This window comes from Halichoerus grypus, chromosome 6 (assembly GCF_964656455.1).
Source record: "Halichoerus grypus chromosome 6, mHalGry1.hap1.1, whole genome shotgun sequence".
Taxonomy (NCBI): domain Eukaryota; kingdom Metazoa; phylum Chordata; class Mammalia; order Carnivora; family Phocidae; genus Halichoerus; species Halichoerus grypus.
In genome coordinates, this window is record NC_135717.1 from 178,770,763 (window position 1) to 178,783,036 (window position 12,274).

The 12,274-nt window shown below is 47.1% G+C and overlaps 1 protein-coding gene across 9 annotated transcripts in view; it reads left to right on the top strand.

The window, feature by feature from the left end:
- PPP6R2 (protein phosphatase 6 regulatory subunit 2) overlaps positions 1–12,274 on the top strand; it is an 88,844-nt gene that overhangs the window by 41,903 nt on the left and 34,667 nt on the right. For 8 of the 9 annotated variants that reach the window (XM_078076816.1, XM_078076817.1, XM_036113779.2 and 5 more), the window contains one exon: positions 7,676–7,918. In XM_078076816.1, the coding sequence (XP_077932942.1) occupies positions 7,692–7,918 (227 nt within the window). In that variant the 5' untranslated portion in view covers positions 7,676–7,691. Of the gene's footprint in view, positions 1–7,675; positions 7,919–12,274 lie in introns of those variants that run through there. The other variant, XM_036113790.2, reaches the window with a different exon arrangement.

The following is a 12,274-nucleotide window of genomic DNA, read 5'->3' on the forward strand; positions in this document are numbered from 1 at the left end:
TATAAGAAGTCTTTGGACATAGGATTTCATTTCTCCTGGGGAATGCCTGGCATTGGGACTAATGGATCACATGGCAGGTGCGAGCTTAACTTCTTAAGACGCTGGCAAACTGTTTTTCCAAAGTAGTTGTGCTGTTTTATGGTCCTATTGGCAGTTTGTGGGAGTTTTAGTTCGGTATCCTCATCAATGCGCAGTATTGATAGCTTTTTAATTTTAGCCATTCTAGTGGTGTGTAGTGGTACCTCATTGTGGTTCTGATTTGCATTTCCTTGGTAACAGTGTTTATCATCTTTTCATGTGCTTATTGGCTATTCATGTATCTTTGATGAATTGTCTGCCCAAATCTTTTGCCCCCACCCCGCCTTTTTTTTTGGCCATTTTTAAAATTGGATACTTTTTCTTATTATGGGTTGTAAAAGTTCTTTTTTTTTTTTTTAAAGATTTATTTATTTGTCAGAGAGAGCACACGCGGGTACAAGCAGGGGGAGTGGCAGGCAGAGGGAGAAGCAGGCTTCCCGCTGAGCAGAGAGCCTGATGCGGGACTCAGTCCCAGGACCCTGGGATCATGACCTGAGCCGAAGGCAGGCGCTTAACCCACTATGTCACGGAAGCGTCCCTAAAGGTTTTTTTGTATGTTTTGGATATGAATGTTCTGTCAGATATAGATAGCAAATATTTTCTCCCACTCTGACTTACCAGTTTATTTTCTTAATGGTATCATTCAAAGAGCAGAAGTTTTTAATTTTGATGAAGTCTTGCTTATCAGGGTTTTTTTCTTCTAATAATTTTTTTTTTTTTTAAGTAGGCTCCACACCCAGTGAGGAGCCCAGTGCAGGGTTGAACTCACGACTCTGAGATCAAGACCTGAGCTGAGATCAAGAGTCAAATGCTTAACCGACTGAGCCACCCAGGCGTTCCCAATTTTTGTTTTCTCATGTCTTCTCTGTCCCAAGTCTACAGAGATTTTTTCCCTCAGGTTTTCATCCAGAAATTTTAGTTTTAGCATTTATGGCTAAGCCTGTGATCTGTATATGGTGTGAGGTAAGGTTTGAGTTTCATTTTATTTATAGATGTCCAGTTTCTAGTACCATTTGTTGAAAAGGATTATACTTTCCCCATTGAATTGCTTTGGCACATTTATTGAAAGTCAGTTGACCATACATGTGTTGGTCTATTTCTGGACTTTCTGTTTTGTTCTGTTGAGACACCAGAGCCATGCTATCTTGATTAATGTCACTTTATAGTAAGTCTTGACATCAGGTGGTATTAGTACTCCAACTTTGTTCTTCCTTTTTTAAAATTGCTTTGGTTATTCTTGGTTTTATTTATTTTTTTAAATTTCCATATACATTTTAGTATTAACATACCAATTTCTATTTTAAAAATCTGCTAGGATTTGGAGCACCTGGATGGCTCAGTTGGTTGGGCTCCATGCTGGTTGTGGAGCCTGTTTAAGATTATTTCTCGGGCGCCTGGGTGGCTCAGTTGGTTAAGCGACTGCCTTCGGCTCAGGTCATGATCCTGGAGTCCCGGGATCGAGTCCCGCATCGGGCTCCCTGCTCAGCGGGGAGTCTGCTTCTCCCTCTGACCCTCCCTCCTCTCATGTGCTCTCTCTATCTCATTCTCTCTCTCAAATAAATAAATAAAATCTTTAAAAAAAAAAAAAAAAAGATTCTTTCTCTCCCTCACCTCTGCCCTTCCCCTTGCTCACACGTGCACACATGCACTCTCTCTCAAATAAATAAATAATAAATAAAATCTTTTTTAAAAAGTGTGTTGTATTTTTAAAAAAATTACTTAGACCCAACCATATTAATAATTACATTATGTGTAAATGGTCTTAAAAACTTCAGTTAAAAGAGAATATCAGGAACCTGGGATTGATCCCCACATCGGGGGGAGTCTGCTTGAGGAGTCTCTTTTTCTCTCTCCTTCTGCCCATCCTCTCCCCTTGCACGCTCTCTCTTTCTCTTTCTCTAGAATAAATAAATAAATCTTAAAAAAAGAGCAGAGAATAATAGACTTAATAACAAAGCAAGACCAAATCAATCATATGCTGTTTACATGTTTATATTAAAGAAACAGTTTAAAGATACATATAGGGCTCTCTCTCATTCTCTCTCTCAAATAAATAAATAAAATCTTAAAAAAAAAAAAAAAAAAAAAGGCGCCTGGGTGGCTCAGTTGGTTAAGCGACTGCCTTTGGCTCAGGTCATGATCCTGGAGTCCCAGGATCGAGTCCCGCATCGGGCTCCCTGCTCAGCGGGGAGTCTGCTTCTCCTTCTGACCCTCCCCCCTCTCATGCGCTCTCTCTCATTCTCTCTCTCAAATAAATAAAATCTTAAAAAAAAAAAAAGATACATATAGGGGACGCCTGGGTGGCTCAGTTGGTTAAGTGTCTGCCTTTGGCTTGGGTCATGATCCTGTGGTCCTGGGATCCAGTCCCGCATCGGGCTCCCTGCTCAGCGGGAAGCCTGCTTCTCCCTCTGCCTGCTCTGCCTGCTGCTCCCCCTGCTTGTGCTCTCTCTGACAAATAAAATCTTCAAAAAAAAAAAAAAGACATTAATAGGTTGATAGTAAAAGGATGTTAAGGGATATACCAAACATGAACCACAAGAAGAGTGTGCTGTATTAATGTCAAAGTAGACTTAAGACATGGTATATTGCCAGAAATAATGAGGGACATTTCAAAACGATCAAAGAGGCAGTTAATCAAGAAGACATAACAATCCTAAATATACATCCACATAATAAAGGAAATTCAAAATACATGAAGCAAAAACTTAGAGAATCAAAAGGAGAAAAAATAAATCAACAGTTAAGAGTTGAAGATTACAACCCTCCTCTCATATTGTCAAAACAAGTAGACACAAAATCGGGGAGGATATAGGAGACTTGAATCACATTATCAATCAACTTGACCTAACTGACCCACCCAACAGCAACAGAAGAAAAACTTGTCTGGTGCACATGCCACATTCACCAAGATGTACCTTGTCATACGCAGGGTCATTGGTCAGCAGACTTAAGCCTGTGGGGAAATCTAGCTCACTGCTTATTGCTGTACAGCTTGCAGAAGAAGGGTTTTTATGTTTTTAAAGGGTAGTTAAGAAAAAGAAAAAGAACGTGCAACAGAGACCCTATGTGGCCTACAAAGCTGAAAATAATTAGGATCCTGCTAAAAAATCTGGTCTATTTCTGTCTTTGTAGCTTTTTACAGAAAAAGTTTTTGACCCCTATGCTAGGCCATAAAACAAATATCAATAAATTTAAAAGGAATGAAATCATACAAGCCTGCTCTCTGACCACAACAGAAATTATATATAAATAACAAAGAGATGGGAGTGCACCTCTGTCTGGTAGATGGGATGTTGCCTGATTCATGAATCACTTAATAAAGCCAATGGATCTTTAAAAAAAAAAAAAAAAAAAATTTAGAAAATCCCAATATAGGGGCGCCTGGCTGGCTCAGTCAAGTATCTGCCTTCGGCTCAGGTCGTGGTCTCCGGGTCCTGGGATTGAGCCCTGCGTCGGGCTTCCTGCTTACTGGGGAGTCTGCTGCTCTCCCTCTCTCTCTCTGCCCCTCCCCACTGCTCATTCTCTCCCCCACATAAATAAAATCTTTTTTTAAAAAATCTCAAAATAATTGGAAAATTAAGCATTATACTTGAATTCAGTGAAAATGGAAACATGAGAAGCTGTGGGGTGCAGCTAGAGCAGTGCTTGAAGGCAAATTCATAGCTTTGATGCTCATACTAGAAAAGGGGAATGGTGTGAAAACCAATGATCTAATAACTTAAGCTAGAAAAAGAAGAACAAATTAAACCCAAAGTGTGCAGTAGGAAGGAAATTACAAGACAAAAGAGGAAATCAATGAAATAGAATATGCACAAATAATAGAGAAAAAAGTAAAGCCAAAATTTGGCTCCTCAAAAACATCAGTAAAATTGATAAACCTTTAGTTGCACTGATGAAGAAAAAAGATGGGACAAGCATTACTAATATCTAAGAATAAAAGTGGTGTTACTACAGGTCCTACTTGACATTAAAAGAATAACACAATGATGTTATGAATAACTTTATGCCAATAATTTAGTCAGTTTTGGTAAAGTGGTCAGTTTCCTTCAGCAATGCAAATTGTCAGTATGAAAACAAGTAGAAATAGAAAATACCTATTTAAGGAAATGGAATTCATAATTTGAAATGTCACCAAAGAAAATTTTAGATCCTTGGCTTCACTTGTGAACCCTATTGAATGTTTTAGGAAGAAGTAATACCAGTTTTATGTAAACTCTGAAAATGGAGGAAAAGAGAGTATTCCCTAGCATATTTCATGAATGCAGAATTAAACCTGATACCCAGAGCAGACAAAAGGCATTGCAAAACCGTAGGCCGGTATTACTGCAGCCACTCCAACTGTCTAATGAGTAGCGTTTGGATGGTGCATGCTGTTCCATTTGTGTAACCTTTTTAAAAAATTTTTTAACCTGAATCTTTATTATTTTTTTAAACATTTATTTGAGAGGGAGAGAAAGGGAGGAGGGGAGGGGCAGAGGGAGAGAGAGAATCTTTTTTTTAAGTTTTTATTTGTGGGGGGGAGCACACAAGAGCGGGGGGAGGGGCAAAGGGAGAGAGAGAAGCAGATCTCCGCGGAGCAGGGAGCCCGATGTGGGACTCGATCCCTGCACCCTGAGATCATGACCTGAGCCAAAATCAAGAGTCGGATGTTTAACTGACTGAGCCACCCAGGCACCCCTGTATCTTTTTAAAATTAATTAATTAATTAATTAATTTAAAGATTTTATTTATTTGACACAGAGAGAGCACAATGAGGGGGAGCAGGAGAGGGAGATGCAGGCTCCCCGCTGAGCAGGGAGCCCGATATAGGGCTCGATCCCAGAATCCTGGGATCACTACCCCAGTCAAAGGCAGACACTTAACCGACTGAGCCACCCAGGCACCCCAATGTATTTTTATATTTAATGTAAGCTTTTAATACCCAGTGTGTAGTTAGTTCTTGCTTTTTTTTTTTTTTTTAATATTTTATTTATTTATTTGACAGAGACACAGCGAGAGAGGGAACACAAGCAGGGGGAGTGGGAGAGGGAGAAGCAGGCTTCCTGCAGAGCAGGGAGCCCGATGCGGGCTGGATCCCAGGAGCCTGGGATCATGGCCTGAGCCGAAGGTAGACACTTGACGACTGAGCCACCCAGGCGCCCCTAGTTCTTGCTTTTTAAAATCTGGGCCATTTCTGTCTTTAATTGAAATTATTCATTTGCATTTAATAAGCACTTATTGACATGGTTGAGTTTGTCTGCTGTCTTGGACATTTTTTCCATTTGTTGCTTATTTCTCTCCTCCTCCCTCTTTTTCTTCTTTTTGGTCTTTGTTTGGATTAATCCAGTCCTTTTTTAGGATCCTGCTAGAAAAACTTGTCCCATTTGGTTGATGGGATCTTGTGGTCCAGCCAGCCACTCACCCACTCTGTGGCTGAGAGCAGGACACACAGAACGTACCTCTAGTTGCCCTTGTCTTGCAAGTTCTTGTTTGGAAGAAAGCCTTGGCAAGGTGGGAGTCTCCCTCTAGTTCTTGTTTGCCTGGGTTGTATGAGTTGTTCTGCAGGGCATTTAGGAGAGACAGCCATCTTATACTGAAATTACTTCTGGTAATTATTTCTGCTCTCCCAAAGTATGTTGCTACCACCCACAGATATCCATCCACACTCCTCACAAGAGAAATGGGAAGATCTTAGGACCCCGAAGAAAACTGAGTGTGGGGTCCGACTGTGGGGTCACTTGCACTGCCAGTCAAAGGCCCCTCTGACAGTGTGTGCAGGTCCCGGCTCTAGGGTAGCCCAGGCTGTGCCGTTGGTTAGCTCGGTTTGGCAAGGTGAGTGGGGTTTCATAGTAGGCGGGACTGTCGAGCGCAAGACCTGTGCAGAAGGATAAAGGTAGGAAAGTGCACTTTGTGTTGGAAGAAAGACCGTGTCCTTGTGGCAAGAGTAGGATTGGGGAGACAGCAGCAAGTGCCAGAGGGCCTGGAGGAATGTGTGCAGAGCAGCCTGGTGGGTGCCAGGAGAGCACTCACCGGCAGAGGTTTTGGAGCTGGGATGGGAGGAACTTGAAGATGTTTATGTTTTAAAAAAATGAGTTTAATGCAGCAAAGGCAAGAAGCTGTGAAGGGGGCGGGGGCTGGATAGCCAGGGGCCTGTGTCAGGGGCTCCCTGGCAGCCGGGCTTCACACATGGCTTCACACGTAGACAGATCGGGGCTTCTGCATTGTGTGGGGTCTTTTACTCTTCTAAGTAAAAACACTAGAGAAGATAAATCCCATCTCCCATTCATAATCTCAAAGTACAGGTTTCACTTTGCTAAGGATACAGGTTTTATATTCTTCATTTTGTATCAAACAGTGAAAACTTTGTTGCAAACAGCCTAGGCCCTGGGAGCCTGCCCTGTGAGACTCTCTGAGCAGGACAAACTGTGTGTAGTCCAGGCAAAGACAGCAAGAGCCTGGAGCTGGGGGGGGTGTGAGACGCAGAGGGAGGGCTGGGTCAATAGCAGTTTGCAGGGGTGTGCATGTGAGGGAGGTCGTGGCTTCAAGGATAAGCCTGGGTTGTTTGGCAAGGTGGGGATGGTGAAAGGGGGGCCCGGCAGAGTTGCTGAGGGCCAAGCAAAGTGAGCCATCAGGAGTTGGACTTGCTAAGGTTGTAGTCTGTGAGAGGTTTTGTGTTCTTTTATGAGATGGTTGGTCAGGTGTGGGCAGGAGAGTGGACACAGGGGACGCTCAAGAAAACAAAGGTTGTTATACATATGGTCCTAGAGACAGGGGGTGTGGGCCTCAGGCAGGGCCACATGGGGAAGTCCCAGGGGTGTCATGAGGCAGAAGACAGGGGTGGAGGAGCACTTAAGCCATGACCTTTATTGGGGTTTCCATGGGAAAGACAAGGCAGGGCTGGATGGACAGCTTAGGGCCACCTAGTTTGAATAATTTTAGTGGACTCTAAGCTACATGGGTCGTCCCTAGTTGCCTGGCCCCTGGCCCTGGGATGATGAAGGCTGAGGAAGATCGTTTCCTGGGATGTGTGGGCCCAGAGAGGAGTGGTTGCTCTGGATAGATTAGTTTGCAGATCACAGTAATGCTCTGGCTCAGCCCTTGGCTATCTTTAAGGATTGGCTAGTTCTGGGAGGGTCAGTCTTTCCCTAGCCAGAGGGGTTTCTTAAGATGTCAAAGATGATCTACAGAAAATGTATGCAATGCAGATACATCTGGGGAGAGATGCCTAGTGTTCGCCCCCTAGTGGGGGTTGGACCCTGAGAGGGAGGGTGGGTTGTAGAGCTGTTAAATTTCTTGGGGTGGAGATGCATCTCCAGTGCTGACACATGGGAGACTTGGGATGTGTTGCCTCAGGGAGCCAAGGAGCAAGTGAGAGCACTGAAGGTGGGTCAGCCAGAGGGAACCAAGAGAAGGCACAGGTCCTGCACTCTGGAGGATCTGGGAAGTCCCTGCGAGCTTTGGAGCCAGACCCGGAGAGATCGGTTGAGGCACTTCCTGGGGAGAACACCCTCCAGCGCAGGCTCATGTCGGGGATGGACTTCTTGGACTTTGGTGTAGACTTGCTGAAGGTGAACTCACACCACGTGGGAGAAGTGACCCCTTATATCTTTGCTTGCAGCTTCGTGGCCGTCACCATGTTCTGGAAGTTTGACTTGAACACCACGTCCCATGTCGACAAACTGTTGGATAGGGAGGATGTGACGCTGCGAGAGTTAATGGATGAAGATGATATCCTGCAGGAGTGCAAGGCTCAGAACCAGAAGCTGCTGGGCTTCCTCTGCAGGCAGCGGTGTATGGAGGAGCTAGTGAGCCTCATTACACAGGACCCGCCCCTGGACATGGAGGAGAAGGTCCGCTTCAAGTATGTACTGAGGCTGTGACGGGGCCCGGAGCCGGGCAGGGCTGTGGGGAGGCGGTGGGTGGCGTTGGAGGGTGTCCAGAGCCAGGGCTTTGGACAGAAAAGCCCACTTTAAACATTCACCCCATCTGAGAAGTAAGGAGGTCACTCCCCGTGGGGTTGGTTTTTGTGAGGGTTAAGATTTTAGAATCTCTGTGTATGTGATTTCTCATTCCAAGTTGTAGTGAGTTACTCTGTGTGTCGGAGTGTTTTGAGTGAAAATGTGCTGAGAGAAGACTGACCCCATGACTGAGGTGGATAGACTGCAGCAGATGGGCTGCACCCCAGCGGGAAGCAGGTCCCAGCCTGCCGAAATGGCCTGTCAGGATGGACGGGCAGCATCTGACCTCTTGACCATGGGAACTGCCCCACTGTGGGGTCTTGGGGTCAGAGGAAAGAGGCCACGTCGTTAGTGGTACTGACCATTCTCAAAGTTTTTCCTGAAATGTTCCAATCAGCAGTTGGCTAGGATGTTAGGACATGACAGAAGGGAAGTGGTGGTGTGGTTAGGACTTGGGATGAGGACAGAGGAGTGTGAACGAGGGGGACAGGGCAGAGTGGCACCTGCTGGGGCTGGTGACCCAGGAATGGGGCAGACAGGGCCGCCCTCAGGTGCTCCTGGGTCCATGGAGCGTGAGACAGTGTGCGGTGGTGAAGCCTTGGAACAGGGCTGGCCACCTGTGGCCCGCAGGTCAAATCCTGTCTGTGTGTGGCCTGCAAGCTAAGAATAGTTTTACATTTTTAAATATTGAAAAAAATCAAAGGAGTAACACTTTGTTACACATGAAATTGATATCAAGTCCACATTTCAGTTGTCCATGAAGAAAGTCTCGTTGGTAGGCAGCCACACTCAGCCTTTGGTGATTACAAGGACAGAGTTGACTAGTTACAAAAGACTATCTAAAATATTTACTCTCCGGACCTTTACAGAAGTTTTTGTTGACCTTTGTCTTAGAGGGAAAAGAAAGCTGGAGAGGGCAACGAGAAGTGCCTGTGGCAGGGGACAGTTGATTTAGGGACACCCATTTAGGGCAGTCATTCCCAGCCTCTGACAGGGCAGCCTTGTAGAGAAGAGCTCTAGATGGAGGTAAGAGCCTGTTGGTGGAGGAGCCTGTGGGTTTAGGGCCATGGTGGCCATCTGCGAAAAGTCAGATGGAAGCCGTTGTGCATGGCACATGCCTGGTCAGTGCCCCTTGTCTTAGCATCACTGTGGATGGCCCTCATCCCTTTTACCCTCTCACCCCAAATGTGTTCTGTGTGGTGATAAGTTATGTGGTCTCCCTGCATGCATAGAGGGCGTTGGTTAGCAGGACGGGGAGCTGGGGTTCAGGCAGTGTGTTCTGGATCAGGGCAGAGGGAGCCCAGAGTGGCATCAGTGAGCCAGGAGAGGTTCATGTTCATCATCAAGGAGTTTGGGAGAAATTAGTAGTGGATGAGTATGAAGCCAAGCGAACAAGGCAGTGAGAGAACTTTAACTCTGGGGGGACTTACATAAGTAAGCAGATGTAAGTAGAGTGAACATATCAGCTCAGCTGTGAACGGTGTCTACATGTTCATACAAGGTAAGCATAGGCCCTTGGTTTAACTAAGAAGTGTGCTGTGATTTTATAGAGCGAGGGTGAGGGGCAGGTGACAGGAGAGTTCTGTCTTCATCTTCCATTGTACGGGGCTGGTTTGTAACATCGGAAAGTGACAAATGAAGAGGTACATCTGTTTTACTTAGAAACATGGAGGTTAACCACAGAGCTGACAGACGTGGGTGAGCAAGGACACAGGAGGCAGGAGGCCGCTCCTCCTCACCAGCCCCGTCAAACAGAGTTTGAAAGCATGTGTACATATCATAAATCAAATTTAAAAAATTAAATCAAAGATTCCTTTTTGAGAAAAGGAGTAGGATGGATGGATAGATGGATGAGGTGGTAGGCAAGAAAGAAGTAGGCTGAAGGTTGTTTTTCAGAGATGGGGAAGAGACCAGACCAGGGCAGCACGCCGTCTCTGGAAGGTCCGACGGGACATCCTGCAGGCTCTGCAGGCCCGGAGCTCTGACGCGGTGGCTACACGCTGTCTGTGAGGGACTGAGGGAGTGAGGGAGTGAGCGAGCGTGGCCGTGCTCCCGTCCCTTGCCTTACAGGAGCCACGGCCTGTGCTTCTCCACTCCTGGCGACCGCCCACCTTGGCTGGCCTGGCCTCGTGCCTCTGAGGCGACCTGGCTGCTTCCCCCTACAGGCTGGGTTATGGGGACACTCTTCTCCCCGATAGTGGAGGATGCACCTGAGCCGTGCCTGTTCCAGAGAAGCTGCCCCTGGTGGTTTGAGGTCAGACAGCAGTCACTGCTGCTGCTTAAAGCCAGAGGCTGCTGCATGAGGGCTCTGTGGCGCAGCCCTGGGCGGAGGAGCCGGCCACCTGGTCCAGCCTGAGAGCCGCAAGGAGGTCCTGGTCTTTTTCTTGGAGTTCCTGTCCAGTTTGCCTGCTGAGTTCTCAGCCATTTGAGGAATAAGACAAAAGAGTCAGCAGACAGAACACCAAGACAGCACTGTGGTTACTTGCAAAGTGCTGTGGGAGAGTGTGTTTTGTGGCTCTGGGCTGTGGGCTTCTGTGATCCAGATCGCAGAGTTAGAACTGCTCACCTGTCGGGAAACGGGGCTGCAGCAGGATAGCCCCCCAGAAAGGATGCCCTCCAGAAGACCCTGAGGTGCTGCAGGTCAGAGCAGGAAGGATGGCTGAGCCCAGGAGCCTGATGACCCCCCTGGGGGGCAGCAAGTCTGGGCACAGAGGGAGGTATCTGAAGGGGCAAGAGGGTTCCCTCCATCCTCACTCTGATAACCCAGGGCCCACCTTCCATGTTCCAGGACCTCGTCGTCATCATCTTTGGTTTCCTTCCTGTGGGGAGTCGTATTTTCTAGTAGCTTCCTGAGGAGGAGGACCATGTGAGGGCCTGATAGGGCACTGTTCTCCTTTCACGCTTGTTCGAACCTCCCTCTGGTTTAGGCTCTGCACGGCCCGCGCTCTCCGTGCGTTAGGAGGAGACTCCGTGGTCGCCTCCCCTTCCTGGCCTTGTTGCTGACACGCCGGGTGCAACAGGACTCCCAGGTTTTGTCTCCTCCAGGGGGCACTTGGGCCCTCGTCTGGTCCCATCATCCTGGAGTCTCCCAGTAATGTGAGATCACCCCCGGGGTCAGGACAGGGCAGTTTAAACTGGAGAGGTTTTTGGGGCACCTGGGTGGCTCAGTCGTTAAGCGTCTGCCTTCGGCTTGGGTCAGGATCCCGGGGTGCTGGGATCGAGTCCCATGTCGGGCTCCCTGCTCAGCGGGAAGCCTGCTTCTCCTTCTCCCACTTCCTCTGCTTGTGTGCCCTCTCTCTGTCAAATAAATAAATAAAATATTAAAACAACAAAACAAAACTGGAGAGGTTTTAGAGGCTCAGCTGTGAACACAGAGACACTCCATCGGGGCTTCTTGTCACTGATTGTGTAGGTAACCCTGGGCCCTTTCAGCCCATCAGTTCATGGCCTTGCCCACAGGGAAACTTCCTGTGTTGTTTCTTTGATAATCTTCTCCCCTCCAGGTTGCCCTTTGTTTTCTCTTCCTGGGTCTTGTAATCAGCGGTTAGACCACTTGAATTAATGCTTTCCTCTTCTTTTTGCTCTGAATGTCTTGTCTTTGCCTTTCTGTCTACATCTGAGAGGCTTCTTCACATGCTATCTTCCTGTCCTTATACTGATTTGTAAGCTTTCTATTGTATTTTTTTTTTTTTAAGATTTTATTTATTTGACAGAGAGACACAGCGAGAGAGGGAACACAAGCGGGGGAGTGGGAGAGGGAGAAGCAGGCTTCCCGCGGAGCAGGGAGCCCGATGCGGGTCTTGATCCCAGGACCCCGGGACCATGACCTGAGCCGAATGCAGACGCTTAACAGGTGAGCCACCCAGGCGCCCCTCTATTGTATTTTTAATTGAAGAGGTCTTTCTTATTGTCAGCTATTTTAACTCCAAGCCTCCATTTCTTGCTCGTGGCCACTCTGTGTTGGAGTGTTTCTGGTAGCTTCCTTCTCTTCTCCGAACTCTCCGTCATTGCTCTGCGTGCCTTGTCTTCTGGCACTTGTTTATTTGGTCAGCCCTGATGTTCCTCCTGAAAGAGAGGCGCCGGAGCCTGTGTGAGGTTTGGGGTCTGAGTGAGGCTTGCTCGTCGTGCTTCCGCGTGGGTGATAGTGGCCAGCCGCTTGGTTAGATGATGATTGGTTGAGTTTTCTCTCTGTCCCGTAGTTTCTCCAGAAAATAATCCCCTCTGCTCCTAGCTGTGGGACGAGGACCTGATAGCAGCCT